The 18399-nt window shown below is 37.3% G+C and overlaps 2 protein-coding genes across 3 annotated transcripts in view; one reads left to right on the top strand and one right to left on the bottom strand.

The window, feature by feature from the left end:
* The window catches only part of TLDC2 (TBC/LysM-associated domain containing 2), a 70182-nt gene extending 68429 nt beyond the window's left edge, over positions 1-1753 (bottom strand). The window contains exon 1 of the mRNA XM_012553372.3: positions 1690-1753. The gene's annotated coding sequence lies outside the window, so the exon portion shown is untranslated. The remainder of the gene's footprint in view (positions 1-1689) is intronic.
* SOGA1 (suppressor of glucose, autophagy associated 1) overlaps positions 1-18399 on the top strand; it is a 116764-nt gene that overhangs the window by 40908 nt on the left and 57457 nt on the right. For both annotated transcript variants that reach the window (XM_023507206.2, XM_023507212.2), the window contains exon 3: positions 1705-1863. In XM_023507206.2, coding sequence (XP_023362974.2) covers positions 1705-1863 — 159 coding nt within the window. The remainder of the gene's footprint in view (positions 1-1704; positions 1864-18399) is intronic.

Raw genomic sequence — 18399 nt, 5'->3', positions numbered from 1 at the left:
TAATGGATTTCGAATCAGATCTGGCTCACAGTCAGTCAACATTCATTAAGTGCTTCCTGAGTAGCAGGCACCATACTTATAATTATTATGTTACTTGATTCCCCACTACCCTGGAAGGTAGGTGCTGCTATCTTCCCCATTTTATAGATGTGGAAATAGAGGCAAACAGAGCTTAACTGTCATACAGCTAATAGTGTCTGAGGTCGCCCATGCTATAGGTAAGGTACTTCAATTTCTGAGGCTCAGTGTCTACCTGTGAAGTTTGAGTAGTAATACTTCCATTGTCTGCTTCATAACATAATGGGGAGAAAGTGCTTTGTAAACCAAAATTAACATAGAATTATGAGGGATATGTTATGAGTGTTAGCATAATTACCATAAAAGTACTCAGAATTGGTGGGGAGGGGAGGCTGCATTTACAGGAGGGCTTTTGTTTTCAATTCAAAATATCTTGGCATTGAAAATATCAAAATGAAAATATTTTCAGCCATGAAGTCTCATCTTGTTTCTAAAGAACCTAATAGTCAACAGAGTTATCACTTTTTTTCTGTCCTTGGAATGGCACCTTTCATGCCTCTGAAGGACCAGCTCCAGATACATGCTGTATAGCATAGATATAGCCTAAATCCATTCTTGCATAAAATCCTCCATCTTCTTTGAGGCTCAATGAGGCAGACCTTAGGGTGTGTGAGAGATCTTGCTTTTGCAAGAGGTAGTATTTTTTAGACCCAGAGGAGGATTAGTCCTAGCTCTGCTACGAATTAATTGTGTGGCATTGAGCATATCAAATAGATCTATTTCTCTGAACCTGAGTTTTCTTATTTGTCAAGTGAGTATTATCTTTTTTTTAACTTAAAAATTGTTTCACTTTTGTTTTTATGCTATTTCATTTCCCAGTATATCCCTCTACATCCAGAGCATTATACCTTGAAACACAGAAATAAAAGGAGTTCAATTAACATATCAGTCAAGTCTGAAAATATGAGCTATGTTCCACCTTCAAAATACTTCCCTCTCCCCCTACAAAGAAGAGAAGGAAGTGTATACTCATTTCTTCCTTAGGACCAGGCTTGATCATTTAATTACACAGAATTTCATTTTGATTTTCTTTTATTATTGTTTTTCTTTATATTAACATTGTTGAGGTCATTGTATTGAGTTGTATTTCTGATCCTACTTTCTTCACTTTGCATCAGTTCATATAAGTCTTCCTTTGCCACTGAGGATTCTTCATATTTGTTTCTTATAATACCATATAGTTAATCCATTATTTATATTCAAAATTATTCCATATTTTGTTTAGCCATTCCTCTGTTGATGGGAAGCTACTTTGTTTCTGGTTCTTTGCTGCCAAAAAATGCTGCTATTTAAGTGTTGGTTTATATAAGACCTTTCTTTTGATCATTGACCTCCTTGAGGTATAGCACATAGCAATTTTTTCCCCCACAATGATTCTTTAGAAGGCTGATTCTAACTACATGTGTGACATGACCCTAAATAAATCTTGTTTCTGGGCTTCAGTTTCAGTTTCTCCATCTATAATCCAACATCCTTCCTTCTTTAAAACTTATGACCCTCTGACCTAAGAAAATATGATGAGATCATAGATAGAAAGAGCCAGCCAGTACTCATCTATACCTGAGGGGCCTAGAGGGTGACCTGAGGCTTTAGCCACCCTAGATCACTCACCCTAGTCTTTTGCAGGTTTCCAAAGACATCTCTGTGCGTCTGCATAATGAATTGGAGGCTGTGGAAAAGAAGAGAATCCGATTGGAAGAGGAGAACGAAGATCTCCGACAGAGGTTGATCGAGGCAGAGCTGGCCAAACAAGTGCTCCAGCATGAGATGGACAAACCTCGCGAGGTGAGCCTGGGGGGAGAGGGTAGAAAAAGTGCTGAATGGTCCACATGAAGCTGATAGATTCAGGAAGGGAGCTGGGGTGCACAACAGTATGGGGAAGTCACAGTGACATTTTTAGTCCTCTTTCACTTCCTCCCCATGTTAGCTGGAGACACCAGGCTCTGCTCAGTTTAATTTAGAAAGTCCATATGTGGGGATTATATTGCGGTGCTGTGGAAAGAACACTGGAATTGGAATCTGAAGACCCGGGTTCCAGTTCTGCCCTTGCCACATTACTTATATGACTTTGGTCAAGTCACTGAACATTCCTAGGGGATCCCTTCTAGACTGAACTTTCTGAGTCTATGGATCTGTTTATGAGTATAGGATTTATAGGCCAGAGACCTCACTTCAAAAGCTATTTTCTTCCCTTTTTTCCTCCTCCCTCTATATATGGTTTAGAGATATACATCAGAAAGGGATCTCGGGATCCATATCTTCAAATCCTGTCATTTTATGACTTGAAGAAACTATAACTCAATGGAAATTACATGACTTGCTACAGGTCACACAAGTAATAAGTATCATAGTCAGGATTTGAACACAGGTCCTTTGGTGCCCAAGTATTCTTCCTATTGCCTCTCTATAACTTGGAGCAAATTACTCTCCTGAAAGGAGTAGGGATTCCAGGGAGGCCCCTCTCTGTTCCTTGGAACTGAGATTATTCATTGCAATTAATTGAATTTTGCTGCATTTTAGTATTGTTTTTACTTGTTTTATTAATGTTGTTTATGTTAGTCTCTTGATTTTGCTCCTTTTTTTGTTCTGCATCAGTTAACACAAGTCTTGCTGTACATCCACTAATACAAGAGCAGACTATCATGGGATAGATCTCCCTTTGGGCTGTTTTTTCTCTAATGAAGTGGTATTGATTGGTGTCTGCCTACAGAGTGAGAAGCTAGAAAATACACTGAGTAGCAGACTGAATTCAATACAATCCATTTTGATGAACATTTGCTATGTTTCTAGAACTATACTTAATCTTGGGGAAGGAGAGGAGACAAAGGGGAGATATGCAATACTTACTACAGCTCCTGCCTGCAAGGGTCTTAAAATGAAGTTGGACTGGTAAGACAGACACACTGAAGAAACAGTCATTAGGAAGGACATAAAATAGTAGAAGATCAAGTACAAACTTGCCTAACATAGAGTTTAGACAATGAGTGCTGTAGAAAAGGAAAAGGGATCTTTGAAGCAGCATTTTGTTTTTTGAAAAGTTCTGCCTAAAGCCTTCAGAATCACAGAAACTTTCTGGCTAACTTCTTGCTCTGTCACTTATAAGTTGTTAGCTCCAAAGCAAATCTCTTGAGTCTGGAATACAAGGCAGGGATGTCCCAGAGTCCAATATGGAAAGAACAAGTCCAAAGGCGGGCTAGGAAAGGAAATCTGGAAGAAAGGGTTGGAGGGAAGGGCTTGGAGATGGCTCAGTAAATTAAGACTCAAAATTTGACTGAAGTATTACTTTTTCCTTTTTTTTTTTTTTTTTTGACTGAATGTGAGTCAAATTTAATATGAGTAATAATGTATTATCTTAGACCCTTCTATCTCCATCACTTTCTTTTTAAAAAATTTATTTATTTACTTATTTTTAAAAATACACATTGCTTTATAAATCACGTTGGGAGAGAAAAATCAAAACAAAAATGAAAAACTATGGGAGAGGAAAAAAAAAAACCCAGAAAAAAGAAGTGAACATAATATGTGTTGATTTGCATTCAATCTCCATAGTTCTTTTTTCTGGATGCAGATTGAGTTTTTTCTATTCAGAGTTTTTTGGGATTGCCTTGGATTGACTAAAGTATTTCTAGTGAATAACTCCCTACTTGTTTGGGCATTTGAATAATTGAGAGTTTGTCTCAAGCAGATTTTCTTGTTAATAAAGAGAAATGTTCCTGGTATCTTCCTTTAAAAAACAATAGACTGACACCCTCCACCTTCCCCTTTTGTGTCATCCCACTTTAGATTATAAGCTCCTTGAGGGCAAGAACTGTCTTTCTTAGTCTTATTTGTATCCTTAATGTTTAGCACTAAGCCTGGCACAGAGAGTATATATCTGATCTACTGCACCTACTGTAATGCTTTGTTTGGATTTAATGAAAAAAGACACACTTTAAGCTTTCAGGGAACTTGCTAGGTTATAATGTTAATGATAATGAAACAAAAGATAAAGGGATAACAGGTTAGCCTATGATGTAGTCCTCTGGGTTTCTTTCATACTGATTTAGTATGTGCTCACTGTAAAGGAGAGAGCCAATCGGGACTGTCCAGCTCCTCCAGGATCAAATAGAAAGTCCTTTGTTGGTCATTTAAAGCTTTTCACCACCTGGCTCCTCCTTACCTTTTTACATCTGATTCCCCTCCATGCTCTCTGGCCTAATTGCCATTCTTCAAACTTGACACTCCATCTCTTGTTTCTGTGCTTTGTGCTGGCTGTCGCCCATGCCTAGAATACTCCTTAGAATCCCTGACTCAAATGCCAGCTCTTTTAGAAAGTCTTCCCTAGTTCCCCCAGCTGCTAGGGAATTTCCCTTAATAGCTACATTCCAAATGTACATTCATACATTTATACAGATCTTATAAGTGCTACTTAACTGTATGTTGTCTTCCCATTAGATTGTGAGCTCCCTGAAGGTTTATTTTTTCCTTTCTTTGTATCTCCAGTGCTGCACACTGCCTGGCACATAGTAATATTTAATGAATATTTGTGGATTAATTCCCTAGTCTCCAGACTGGCCTGATTGGATGCTGGAGTATAAAGGGAGCTGGTGTCTAGTAAATCATGCAACAACAATGTATAGGCTAGGTAAGGATGAACTCAGGAGTTTTTACAATTCTTGTGGATTAGACTGTAGCCTCATCCATGCTTTTGCCTGCTTCTATCTATAGATCTCCCGTCCTTTCTCTAGTATGACCAGACTGTCTTACTCCTCCTTGCCTCAATCTTCAGCTGAACCTACTTTTGATTCTTGCCTTCAACCCTTGTACTATAGGACATTTTAACCAGTGATTTCTCCTTGCAAGTGAATCACTTTATGACTCAGTGTCTCCCTTTTCTTAGAAATGAAGTCATTATCTTCATTGGGACATTTAGAATTTACTGTGTTCTAAGTTCCTTTGGATAAAAAAGGTTTATTAATTAAAGGGGATTACAATTCTTACAGGTTTTTCAGCATGTTTTGACAAACTCCTAAACTGACTTAGCTAGAACTTTGCTATGAACCCTAATAGTTTGCAGTCTTGATATTTCCTGAAATCTATGAGTTTTTGAAATAACATTTGTGGTCTAGAGGAAAGAGACTTGGGAAGTCTGCTTCATCAGAAACTTTATGAACTAAGACAAGTCACCTTATTTATGGCTGTAAAATTACATTAGAAGCCACCTACAAAATGAAAATACTACCTGTTCTAGCCAGAAATTCACCTTTATTGATAGTCTTCAAGTATAGGCTAGAGAAAGAAGTCCCTATATCATTTAGGGGTTTATACTACACTTTTTTTTTCTGAGGCAATTGGGGTTAAGTGACTTGCCCAGGGTCACACAGCCAGAAAGTGTTAAGTATCTGAGGTCAAATTTGAACTCAGGACCTCCTGACTTCAGGTTTGGTGCTCTATCCACTGTGCCACCTAGCTACCCCCTATACTACACTTCTAAGCCCTCATTTCCACTTCTCAGATTCTAGTGATCGTTGATTCGAAGCACTTTCAGAGAACAAAAGCATGAATTATGATTATTGCTTTAATATTTCAATGATGTGTACATTCCCTTTATCACAAATAATAATCCTAGATGATATTAATGAGCTGCTTGGATGAAGATCTAGTAAAAGGGAGTAGTCCCACAAATAGGAAGAGAACCAGAAAAGAAAATCATCACAAAAACTAAGAATAAAGAGAGTAATTAAGGAGAAGGCGATTGCCAGTGTCAGAGATCTCAGAGAGGTTTAGAAAGATGAGGATTGAGAAGACTGATTTTCAAAGCTTCTTTCAATTATGGCTTCCTAGTTTTGTATTAGGGAACTATAGAATATTATAAGTGAAGTTATTAAGAAGCTTTTGTTTCTGGGCAGCAAAATGCTGCAGTGGATAGAGCACCAACCCTGAAGGGGGCAGCTAGGTGGTGCAGTGGATAGAACACCAACCCTGAAGTCAGGAAGACCAGAGTTCAAATGTGGTCTCAGACACTTAATACTTCCTAGCTGGGGCAAGTCATTTAATGGGAATTGCATCAGAAAAAAACAAAACAAAAAAAAAAAAAAAAAAAAGGAAGAAAAAAAAGAAACATTTGTCTCTTCAGTATAAAGTCCTTTCTAGGCTTACCTGAAAGCAAGGAAACTTTTCAGTACTTAATCAAACTTTTCTGGAAATAATGCTCTCCACTAGTTGTGAACGAATCCAACCATTTTGGAGAGTAGTTTGGAACTATGCTCAAAAAGTTATCAAACTGTGCATACCCTTTGATCCAGCAGTGTTACTACTGGGATTATATCCCAAAGAGATTATAAAGAAGGGAAAGGGACCTGTATGTTGCCACGAATTTTGATGGCAGCCCTTTTGTAGTGGCTAGAAACTGGAAACTGAATGGATGTCCATCAGTTGGAGAATGGCCTGAATAAATTGTGGTATATAGAAATTATGGAATATTACTGTTCTGTGAAATGACCAACAGGATGATTTCAGAAAGGCCTGGAGAGACTTACGAACTGATGCTGAGTGAAATGGCAGGACCAGGAGATCATTATATCTTCAACAACAATACTAGATGATGACTAGTCCTGATGGATCAGGCCATCCTCAGCAACAAGATCAACCAAATCATTTCTAAGAGCAGTAATGAACTAATAACTATCAGAAAAAGAACTCTGGGAGATGACTAAAAACCTTACATTGAATTCCCAGTCCCTATATTTATGACACCCCATCTTTGATTTCCTTCACAAGCTAATTGTACAATAATTCAGAGTCTGATTCTTTTGTACAGCAAAATAATGTTTTGTCATTACTTTTATTATCTAAGTTATATTTTTAATATATTTAACATCTACTGGTCATCCTGCCATCTAGGGAGGGTGGGGGGTAGAGGTGAAAAATTGGAACAAGAGGTTTGGCAATTGTTAATGCTGTAAAGTTACCCATGTATATATCCTGTAAATTAAAGGCTATTAAATAAAAAAAAAAAGAAAAGTAAAAAAAAAAAAATAATAATGCTCTCCACTAAAATCCTAGAAATAGCTTAAATCTAGTTAAGATCTTTGACTTTCTCACTCCTAAAGGGATTATAGTAACAACCCATGAAAGAATAGGTACCTTCCGCCCAGAGAAAGAACTCTGGCAGATGACTAAAAACCATTACATTGAATTCCTAATCCCTATATTTATACCCACCTGCATTTTTGATTTCCTTCACAAGCTAATTGTACAATATTTCAGAGTCTGAGTCTTTTGTACAGCAAAATAACAGTTTGTCATTATACTTATTGTGTATCTAATTTATATTTAAATATATTTAACATCTACTGGTCATCCTGCCATCTGGGGGAGGGGGTGGGGAGTAAGAGGTGAAAAACTGGAACAAGAGGTTTGGCAATTGTTAATGCTATAAAGTTACCCATACATATAACCTGTAAATAAAAGGCTATTAATTTTTTTTTTATTGACAGAATCCATGCCTGGGTAATTTTTTTTTTACAACATTATCCCTTGCACTCACTTCTGTTCCGATTTTCCTCCTCCCACCCTCCACCCCCTCCCCTAGATGGAAAGCAGTCCTATATATGTTGAATATGACATAGTATATCCTAGATACAATGTGTTGTGCAGATCCAAACAGTTTTCTTGTTCACAGGGAGAATTGGATTCAGAAGGTAGAAAGTAACCGGGAAGAAAAACAAAAATGCAAACAGTTACATTCATTTCCCAGTGTTTTTTTTTCCTTTGGGTGTAGCTGCTTCTGTCCATCATTGATCAATTGAAACTGAATTAGGTCTCTTTGTCAAAGAAATCCGCTTCCATCAGATTTCATCTTCATACAGTATCGTTGTTGATGTATATAATGATCTCTTGGTTCTGCTCATTTCACTTAGCATTAGTTCATGTAATTCTCTCCAAGCTTCTCTGTATTCATCTTGCTGGTCATTTCTTACAGAACAATAATATTCCATAACATTCATATACCACAATTTACCCAACCATTCTCCAGTTGATGGGCAGCCACTCAGTTTCCAGTTTCTAGCCACTACAAACAGGGCTGCCACAAACATTTTGGCACATACAGGTCCCTTTCCCTTCTTTAGTATCTCCTTGGGGTATAAGCCCAGTAGAAACACTGCTGGGTCAAAGGGTAAAAAGGCTATTAAATTAAAAAAAAAAAAAGAATAGGTACCTTCTTCCTCTATTTCCTGAAGAGATTGTAGGGTCTTGGTCATCTCTGATCTGCTGGTGGAGGCAGAAAAATCCTTGAAGGGAATGGTCAAAGAGAGATTGAATGATTTTAGGAGAATTATTTTCCAGATGTACTCTCAAAGATTAAGTGACTATTGTCCTATTAGATAATGTAGACTGTTAATCTATTTAGAAAACATATTTTTATATTTATCATGTTGTACAAGACAAATCAGATCAAAAGGGAAAAAAAAACACAGAAAGGAAAAAACAAACAAATAAAAAAAGTGAAAATACTATGCTTTGATCCACATTCAGTACCATAGTTCTCTCTCTGGATGCAGATGGAGTTTTCTATCCCATGTTATTGGAATTGCCTTGAATCATTGCATTGTTGAGAAGAGTCAAGTGCATCACAACTGATCATCACATAATCTTGTTGTTATTATGTACAATGTACATCAGTTCATGGAAGTATTTCCAGGCTTTTCTGAAATCGGCCTACTCATCATTTCTTATAGAACAATAATATTCCATTGCATTAGTATATCTTAAATTCAGCCATTTTCCAACTAATGGATATCTACTCAATTTCCAGTTCTTTGCCACTACAAAAAAGAGCTGCTACAAACAGTTTTGTATATGTGGGTTCTTTTCCCTTTTTCTGATCTCTTTGGGATACAGGAGTGAGATTGCTGGATCAAAGAATATGTACAGTTTTATAATCCTTTGGTCATAGTTACAAATTTCTCTGAATAGCTGGGTCATTTCACAGTTCACCAACAATGCCTTAATGTCCCAGTTTTCCCACATTCCCTCCAACATTTGTCATTATCTTTTCCTATCATCTTAGCCAATTTAGGAAGTGGTATCTCAGAGTTCAGACCATTAATTTTAGAACTGTATAATTCTGGTACATACTTGGTTCAGTAGACTCTTAATATTACTTATTGACTTGACTTGGAGGCACATACAGCCTCTACAAAAGGACAGATTAGCTAGCATTGGGAGTTCTTAGGGTATGACCTTATGAAAACAGAATTTAAGAGACCTCCAGCATAGTCCCTGTTACAGTTCTGGCCACAGCTGCAGAAATCCATCACTCAGCAATGTATGCTGAATCCTGGCAACTGAGCAGTGGTAGAAAGTATAATTCTGAGGCACTTCAGACATCCAAGTTGAGTCCCACCTCCCTAGCTTCCTAAGAGGGTTGGGATCACTCAAGTTCCAGGCTGGACTTTCACAACCTTGTACAAGGCATTTAATAAATGTTTATTGATTGAGTCATTCTAGAACCTTTAAGATTTGCAAAAGATTTTGCTAACAGTAACCCTGTGAAATGTATAGTGTAAGCATTATTATTTCCACTTTACCATTCAGAAAACTGAGGATCATTAAGTTTAAGTGACTTGTCCAAGACAAAACAGCTAGTAAGTCAAGGATACAAACCAAGTCTTTCTTGACTCCAGGTCCATTACTCTTCCCACTATACTACTCTGCTGGGTCCTAACACTGCGAATGGCATTAGGACAAGAATTAGTAGGAAGTAAAGTATAGAGGCTAATTGGCCTATAATGATGAATGGTTGTTCTACAGGTTGGCCGCTGATTCAGGTAAGTGTGATTAGGTTAGCAGTGAGGATTCAGAATAGCCTCCCTTATTGCCTTGAGATGAAATATGCTATTACTTGAACCCTGTCTAGTTAGAATCAGTCCCCTGTTGCTTCCCAGGAGGAAACTACCTGGGCTTGAGGATTGCTTCTAAATAGCTGCCTCAGGGTACTCAGGTACACTTAGCTCAGGTGACACCTCTTCCATAAAAACCTTCTCTCGTTTCCCTTGCTGAAGTGAATGTTCCCCTCAGAATTTCTTAAAACCTTTTGTATGGATCCTTCCTTGGTTCCCATCACATCTGACTTTATATGCAACTATCACATCTCTTTCTGTCTGCATTATCCTTGAACTCTTCCCATCTATCTTCCTCCCCTTCCGCTCTCTCCCCCCACACCCCTATTGTAATCTCCTGGAGGGAAAGGCAGAAATTCTTGGTTTATCGATACGACGTGTAATAGGAGCTTAAATGGTTTTTGCTTTTGTAGGGTTTTGTAGCTGTCACCAAGAAGCACAGGCTTATAAAAGGACCGGAATCTGCAGGGCAGTGGTAGGAAACTGAGCAACTGGTCTATGTCAGAAACATTTAGATGGTCCCCTCTACCTTGTTATGGTAGCAGTGATCATTAAAAAAATAATGGGGCAGACTGAAAACAGGGAAATGGTTCACAGAATCCTCAGTCTCACTTCTCTGTACCCTTGTGTTCTTTGTTGCCAGTTTTTCTGTGGGTCTTGGGAAGTAGAAATTTGATACAAAATAAGCTTTTGTTTCTGGCATCTTACTTGAATTTGGGGTCCCTGAGCCCAAAAGCTCCTGCTGCCTTGTGATGATATCAGATATAATCAGTGGAGATGGAAGGGACAGCCCTGCCAGCTGCCCAGGGGAGCAGCTGGCATTGACTGACAATGCCGCAAGGTCACTCAGCCTGGCACAACCCCTTTCTTTGGAGGGTACAAGGAGGACATGGCTGCCTGCTTTCTTTCCTGCAGTTGGGGGGGACTGAAAAACTGGAACTATATTGAGAAGAATAGGCACCATTCTCAAAAATTCTGTATTCCTGTCATAGGAGACACCCCAAGGACATCTGCTGTGGGCCATATACTTAATCCTTACACTTGCCCACTAAGAAACAATGAATTGTATGCAGAGACACTGATGAACATAATCCAAGTTTGAGCTATGGTAGCAATATCTTACTAATCATGTTCAAACCTTGAGTTAAGGTCCCATGATTCCAAAGTAAAAAGGAAACTTATAAATCATGGAATTCAGCCTCTTCATTTCACGGATGTAGAGATGGATGTCTAGAGAGACAAAATAATTTGATTGCCATGTGATAATTCATAAACAGAAAGAATGGAATTCAAACCAATTTCTCTAATTCCAAATTCAGTGTCATTTACATTATACTAGGATGCTGGGAATCAACAAATCTGTGTTTGGTTCAAATTTTACCAGTAGTTCTCTATTGGATCTTGGTCAACTTTTTTTCCTGTCAGCCTCAGATGCCTTACTTTACCACAAAGAGCAGGAAAAGGTGGACCAGATAGACTCTGAAGCCTCATTGAGATGGTCGTCTGTGTTCAGTTTTCTTTCTTTTTTTTTTTTATTTTTTTTTTAATTTAATAGCCTTTTATTTACAGGATATATACATGGGTAACTTTACAGCATTAACAATTGCCAAACCTCTTGTTCCAATTTTTCACCTCTTACCCCTCCCCACCCCCTCCCCTAGATGGCAGGATGACCAGTAGATGTTAAATATATTAAAATATAACTTAGATTGTGTTCAGTTTTCTAAGTAAGATTCTTTCTAGCTCAGGCACTTGACATTTAGTACCTTACAATCTTTTCCAGAACTGACATTCTATATCCTAAGGTTCCTTCCAGTTCTGAGATTTTATGTTCTGTGTCCCAACATCCCTTGTAGCTATAATAGTCTTCTGCATTCTAATTTTCCAACCAGCTCTGCCATTCTATATTCTCTGTACTATGACCACTTCTCAAAGGATTGACTCCGCATGGAGACACAAACCTAGGTTATTCTACCATTATCTTGAGAACTCTAGGATTCTTCAGGTTGGGACAGTGAGGACAAATCTCCTAGACAGTTGTCAGGGCTGCTCTTGCCCTTCTTCCTGAATATGCATATCATTACAAGGCCAGGGTCTGACCCTTGAATTCTCCTGTGCAAGAAGCTTCAGGGGTTGCCTAGTATCTCTGGAATAAAATTCAAATTCATCCCTTTAACATTTTTAGGAGGTTTTTGGGTAGGGTAGTAACATGTCAGACATGTACATTGTGGAAGCATTGCATGGTCATGTACTACATACATTAGGAAGATTGACATGTGCATGTACTATGTGCTTTTGAAAGGGTTACATGCACATGTACTACCTACATTAGGAAGGGTTAGAAATATTATGTACATTAGGAAAAGGTTTTTTGGTTTGTTTTTAACATGTAAAGGTTTAGAGGGGCTCTGTAGGGGTTTACGTAAATTTATAGACGATAGAACTATAGATCCCTGAGGAAAACTTGGATGTTTGGGAAATGATATCAAGAAGGAAGACCATGACCTCTCATCACATGTCCCTTTAATGACAAAATCCTGCACTGAAAGAACTGTGGCTTCAGAGTGGTGGGAAAAGGGGATGTAATCACTCATTCACTTAGTATTTCTGGAGTTCCATGGTCTCATCAAGTTAGATTCTCCCTCCAACAGTCTAGATCATAACCCAGTCAAGTTTACTTATTCTTGAGTCCCATATCATTCATAGAGGATCTATCCAATGCCCTAGAAGCTGCTTTCTCCTGGGTACAGGACTTTGGCTATGCATTGGTTATTGTTCATTTCAAGTACCTGACTGACCTTTCCTCCTTTCCAATTATATATTTTCTGGCTATTTTTATATCATTTCTTGCATACAAATCATGATTAGAGATCCATTGTCTCCTGTATCCCTGTAGACTTTTGAGTGATTTGTGATCTTTAATTTTCAGAGATTGTATTGTTCCCTGATTTGCAATCATATAGTATCATGAAAACACTAATATTTACAAGTCAGAAGGGAGTAACTTGGAATTATTCTAAAATATACAGTTTTCCAAATGCAATCCAGATATATGTTAAAAGCAGTATCAAAAACAGTCATATGTCAGAAAAGTAGGTGGATTGGAGAATGAGTTGATAATACATAGGTTAGGAATGTGGGTGTTGGGAGGTATTAGTAGTCGGTACCTTCAGTAGAAAGAAATAGGAAAATTTGGAAGAGGAAATATAAGGAAATTGATCTTCATCACACTGAGTTTCAGGTCTCTACAGAGAGTTATATTTTTAAAGACTTTTGAATATCAGGATAAGGAGTAGGACTTATTACTTAAGTCCCACATAGCAAGTTCCTCTTTAAATCTGAAAGGCTAGGCAAGTTTTGGAAAATCATAGCATGGCCTACTATCAGGAAAGCCTGTTATGAATTTTAGTTTTATGAACTTTGTAATAATCAGAGCCCAAACAGAATGGGTAAATTCCCTGGTCTTTAGAAGTTTTCCCACAAATGCATGACCAATATATCCTGAATTCACAAGCATTCATATTTTGGGTGATGGTTAGGTTAGGTGACCTCTGAAGTCCTTTTCAACTCATGAACACTTGTATTCTAAAGACAGTCTTGCCTTTCCTCCCACAGACGATCCTTGAATTCCACTGTTAAAATCTCAGGCTTGATGGATCTTATATCAGATTTATTATGACAATATTTATATTGCCTTTATCCTCTTCTTTTTGACACAGTTTCTATAGAAACAAAGGGTCTCCTGACAATTTATGTGCTCAAGCTACTCATTCCCCATATGGGTTCATCATCATTTGCCTTTTGACATTATATTAGGTTGCTACGGAGATATTGTCACTAGGAGTGGAACAGAAGGTGAAGCTCCGGGACCCTGGCTGATTTGGTTACCATGGAGACATCTCTTCGTCTGAGAAAATGAGGGAGGTCCCTCCTTCTTTCTTGAAGATGGCCATAGAGCCCAGACTAGGGATCATGAGACAGAAAGCCATTGATTTTCCAATACCAGCTCTGTCTCTGATCCAGGGTAAATCATTTAACCTCTCCTTCTGTCATTTGTAAAAGGAGGATAATGATACTGAATGACTGTCCTCACCTCCTGGTGAGTTGATGGGAAATCCTTATTTAACATTTGTAAAGCTCTTAGAAGATGCTATTTTCTATCCTATATCAGAGACTCTCTCCTAGGTGACCTGCCCTACTACTCCACCTTCCTTCTAACTCAAGGCATACTCAGGGATTCAGATGTGGGCATCAAACTAGCCAAGGATATTTGTTTCTCTTCATCTAAAACAAGCTCTTAACTTGGGGACCCAGGAGTATACACACATATTTATTTGTACATTTTACACATAATCACTTTATAAATATGTAAAGAGAGTGAGTGAGAGTGTATGTGTATATGTATGGATACATATGTATTGATAACTACATTTCAATATAGTTTTTGCTTTGTAATCCTGTGGTTTTAAATATTCTCTTGAGAAGCAATCTGGAGGCTTCATCAGCCTGCCTTAAGGATATATAACACAAAAAAGTTCCAAACCCTTGGTCTAAAAGGATGTTACAGCTGGAACTTACCTTAAAGATCATTTAATAAATTCTACTTCCTCATTTTTCAGAGGAGGAAATTGAGGCAAAGATAAAAGGTGTGACTTTTCCAAAGCCACACAAGTCTTATGTGGCAGAGGCAAGGATTATGAACAAGTCTTGGCCTCCAGTGCTCTCCCCACTGTACTACCTGGTCCAAGTGGCGTCAGCAGGAGCAGCTCTTGCAGTTTCATGTCTGACCTCCCACCCAATATTAATTTCTGAAGAGGCTCCTCTAATATCAGTTCTCTCTTTGCTAGATTCTTTGCAGCTTTCCCTGTTCATTTTTTAAAAAATATATATTATTTTATGAATCATGTTGGGAGAGGAAAATCAGAACAAAAGGGAAAAACCATGGGAGAGATTTAAAAAAAAACAAAAAGAAAAAAGAAGTGAACACAGCATTTGTTGATTTACACTCAGTTGCCATAGTTCTTTTTCTGAATGCAGATGGCATTTTCCGTCCAAAGTCTATTGGGATTGCTTTGGAGCACTGAACCACTGAGAAGAACGAAGGTTTTCAAAGCTGATCATCGCACGTTCTTGCTGTTATTGTGTACAATATATTTCCAGTTCTGCTTGTTTTGCTCAGTGTCAGTTCGTGTCAATCTTTCCAGGCCTTTCTATAATCAACTTGTTCATCATTTTTTATAGAACAATAATATTCCATTATTTCATGTACCACAACTTGTTTAGCCATCCCCCAACTGATGGGCATCTACTCATTTTCCAATGCTTTGCTGCCACAAAAAGAGCTGCTACAAACATTTTTGCACATATGGATCCTTTTCCCTCCTTTATGGTTTCCTTGAAATATAGACCCAGTAATGGCACAGCTGGGTCAAAGGATATGCCCAGCTTTATAGCCCTTTGGGCATAGTTCCAAATTGTTCTTTAGAATAGTTGGCTCATTTCACAACTCCACCAACAATGCATTAGTATCTCTCGCTGTCTATTTTGAAAAGTAAGATTTGGTTTTCTTGGTCAGTGCAAAAAATATTTTTTTAAGGCCTACCAATCCCCATGCCTTTGCAACTAATCAAATACCAATGGCCTTTATCATTTGGAAACCATAAAAGATAGTGCTTGATTAGATGATAGAAAACATATTCTGCAATAAAATGTAAGTTCTTTGAGGGTAGGGGCTACTTGTGACAACTCTAGTATTACCATAGCACCTAGGACATAGCAGGTGCTTAATATATGTTTGTTGAATGAGTGAATGTGTTAATATTATTGATGTTGCAGGAAGAAGTGTTCTAAAGCTGAATATTTATAATTTAGCAGTTATGTGGCAATAAAGAAAGATGTTGTCTCATTGATGGAGGGCTTTCAGTCTGTGTCTATGTTGATTCAGTTTTATATGCTAAAAGGAGACAGGCCAATTAAGCTTTTCAGGAGAGACAATGTATCTATAATATCAAGAACTATTTAGCAAGATAGATAGGATCCCAGGATTTAGTAGGATTAATAGACCTGCTGGTCTAATTTAGCAAAAGGCAAAATGAGAGTAAGAATTTTGCCAGAAAGCCCAGAAAGCCTCATCTCTCATTTTGAGTCAAATGCCATTTTTCCAATAATCTAGATGTCCATGTCAGCCCCAGTAGAAAACACCTGGTTTGTAATAAAACAAATCTCCTTCCTTGCAGCCAAGAATTAGTGGAATTGAGGACATAGCAGTTGCATATATTCTCAGACATGATCATTCTAAATGTTTTTGCTTCATAGTTTTTGTTACAAGGGACATTTCAGTTTGGAATATATATATACATTTTAAAAAATGCATCTTCAGCCAACTTTTTCTTTAAAAAAACCTTTATCGTGAACTTAACAATTATCAAGAAGTACAAACGTTTCAATATACAATGAATACTAAAAAAGAAAATTGTATGGCTACCCTGCTGAAGGGATGATACTTTGCCAAGTTGAAAGGTATTTTTTTCATTATTAGACAATTTAATGATTATATAACCTATTGTTTGATTCTGTATTCTTTCATTGCTTAATGTGTCTTAGTCTTATCTCATTAAATTTTAGCTAGCTGTGGGTAGGGCCGATTCCATATTAATATTTACAATCAATAGCTTTGTTTTGTAGGCAGTTTGTGGCTATTGAGAATGAATGGACAAAGAATTCTGATGAGACTTAGAAGTGACTCAAAAAATTATTAGGTTCATTTATGCATTGAAATTGGCAGCTTTTTGTGGTAATAAAGAAATGGAGGGGGAAAGGGAAATGGCTGAATAAGCTATGATATATGAAGGTAATGTAATATTATTGTTCTATTAAAAAATGATGAACAAGCTGACTTTAGAAAGGTGGAAAGATTTACATGAACTGATATTGAGTGAAACAAACAGAACCAGGAATACACTGTACACAATAACAGCAAGAGTGTGTGATGATCAACTATGAAAGGCTTAGTTCTTTCTAAGTGCTTTAGTGATCCAAAGTCATCCCAATAGACTTAAAACAGAAAATGCCATCTGCATCTAGAAAAAGAACTATGGAGAGTGAATATAAATCAACAAATGCTTTGTTCACTTCTTTTTTCTGTTTTTTTCACCCTCTCCCAACATGATTCATAAAGCAATGTGTATTAAAATTAATTAATTAAAAAAAAAGAAATTGACAGCTAGACAGTACAGTGGATAGAGCATTGGACCTGAAATTAAGAAGATCTGAGTTCAAATTCCACCTCAGATACACACCACTTGTATGAATCTGGGCAAGCCATTTTGTTTCAGTTTCTTCATCTGTTAAATGAGCTGGAGAAGGAGATGGAAAACCATTCCAGTACCTCTGTCACAAAAATTCCAAATGGGGTTACCAAGTGTCAGATATGACTGAAATGACTAAGCAACAATATGCATTGAAATTAATTAAATTTAATAGTTTCTAAGAAAAATTGATAGAACATATTGATGCTCAATGTTAAGTTTTTTTTAATAAAACATGCAATTTTGGAAGTTGGAGGTGGATTCAAATTCCAACTAAAACACTTTTGCTTTTGCTTTTGCTTTTGAGACTGAAAAAAGACAGAAAATAATGTCTAATAGGGATTTGACAGCCTAGATAAGTAAAATGATATTAAGAACTGGGTGAACTGTCTTTGATGAGTTCAAGTCAACTGGCCTAGAAGAATCTGGCAGTCTGGAAGTATTGAAAAGACTGGCAGTCGCGATCACCAATTAGTGCTCTTTTCTTAAATTATTATTATAGCTTTTTATTTCCAAAACATATGCATGGGTAATTTTTCAACACTGACCCTTGCAAAACCTTCTGTTCCAACCTTTCCCCTCTTTCCTCCTATCCCCTTCCCTAAATGGCAGTTGTTCAATACATGTTAAATATGTTAAAGTATATGTTAAATCCAATATATATTTATACAGCTGTCTTGCTGTATAAAGAAAATCAGATCTAGAAAGAAAGAAAAAAACCTGAGAAGGAAAACAAAAATGCAAGTAAATAATAATAGAGTTTGCACATGTGAGTCTCTTTCCCTCCTTTAAGATCTCTTTAGTTAAAAACACTTGAGAGTATAGGAATAAATGGACTTTTCCTTAAAATAATCAGCAGCATCTATTTAAAACCATCAGTAAGCATCATATGTAATGGAGACAAACTGCAACCATTCCCAATAAGATCTGGAGTGAAACAAGGTTGCCCACTATCACCGTTACTATTTAATATTGTATTAGAAACGCTAGCTTTAGCAATAAGAGCTGAGAAAGAGATTAAAGGAATAAGAATAGGCAATGAGGAAGCCAAATTATCACTCTTTGCCGATGACATGATGGTATACTTAGAGAACCCCAGAGATTCTGCTAAAAAGTTATTAGAAATAATC

This window comes from Sarcophilus harrisii, chromosome 2 (genome assembly GCF_902635505.1).
Source record: "Sarcophilus harrisii chromosome 2, mSarHar1.11, whole genome shotgun sequence".
NCBI classification, from domain to species: Eukaryota; Metazoa; Chordata; class Mammalia; order Dasyuromorphia; family Dasyuridae; genus Sarcophilus; species Sarcophilus harrisii.
Note: the sequence above shows the minus strand (reverse complement) of the source record. Positions and strands in the feature narration are given on the sequence as shown.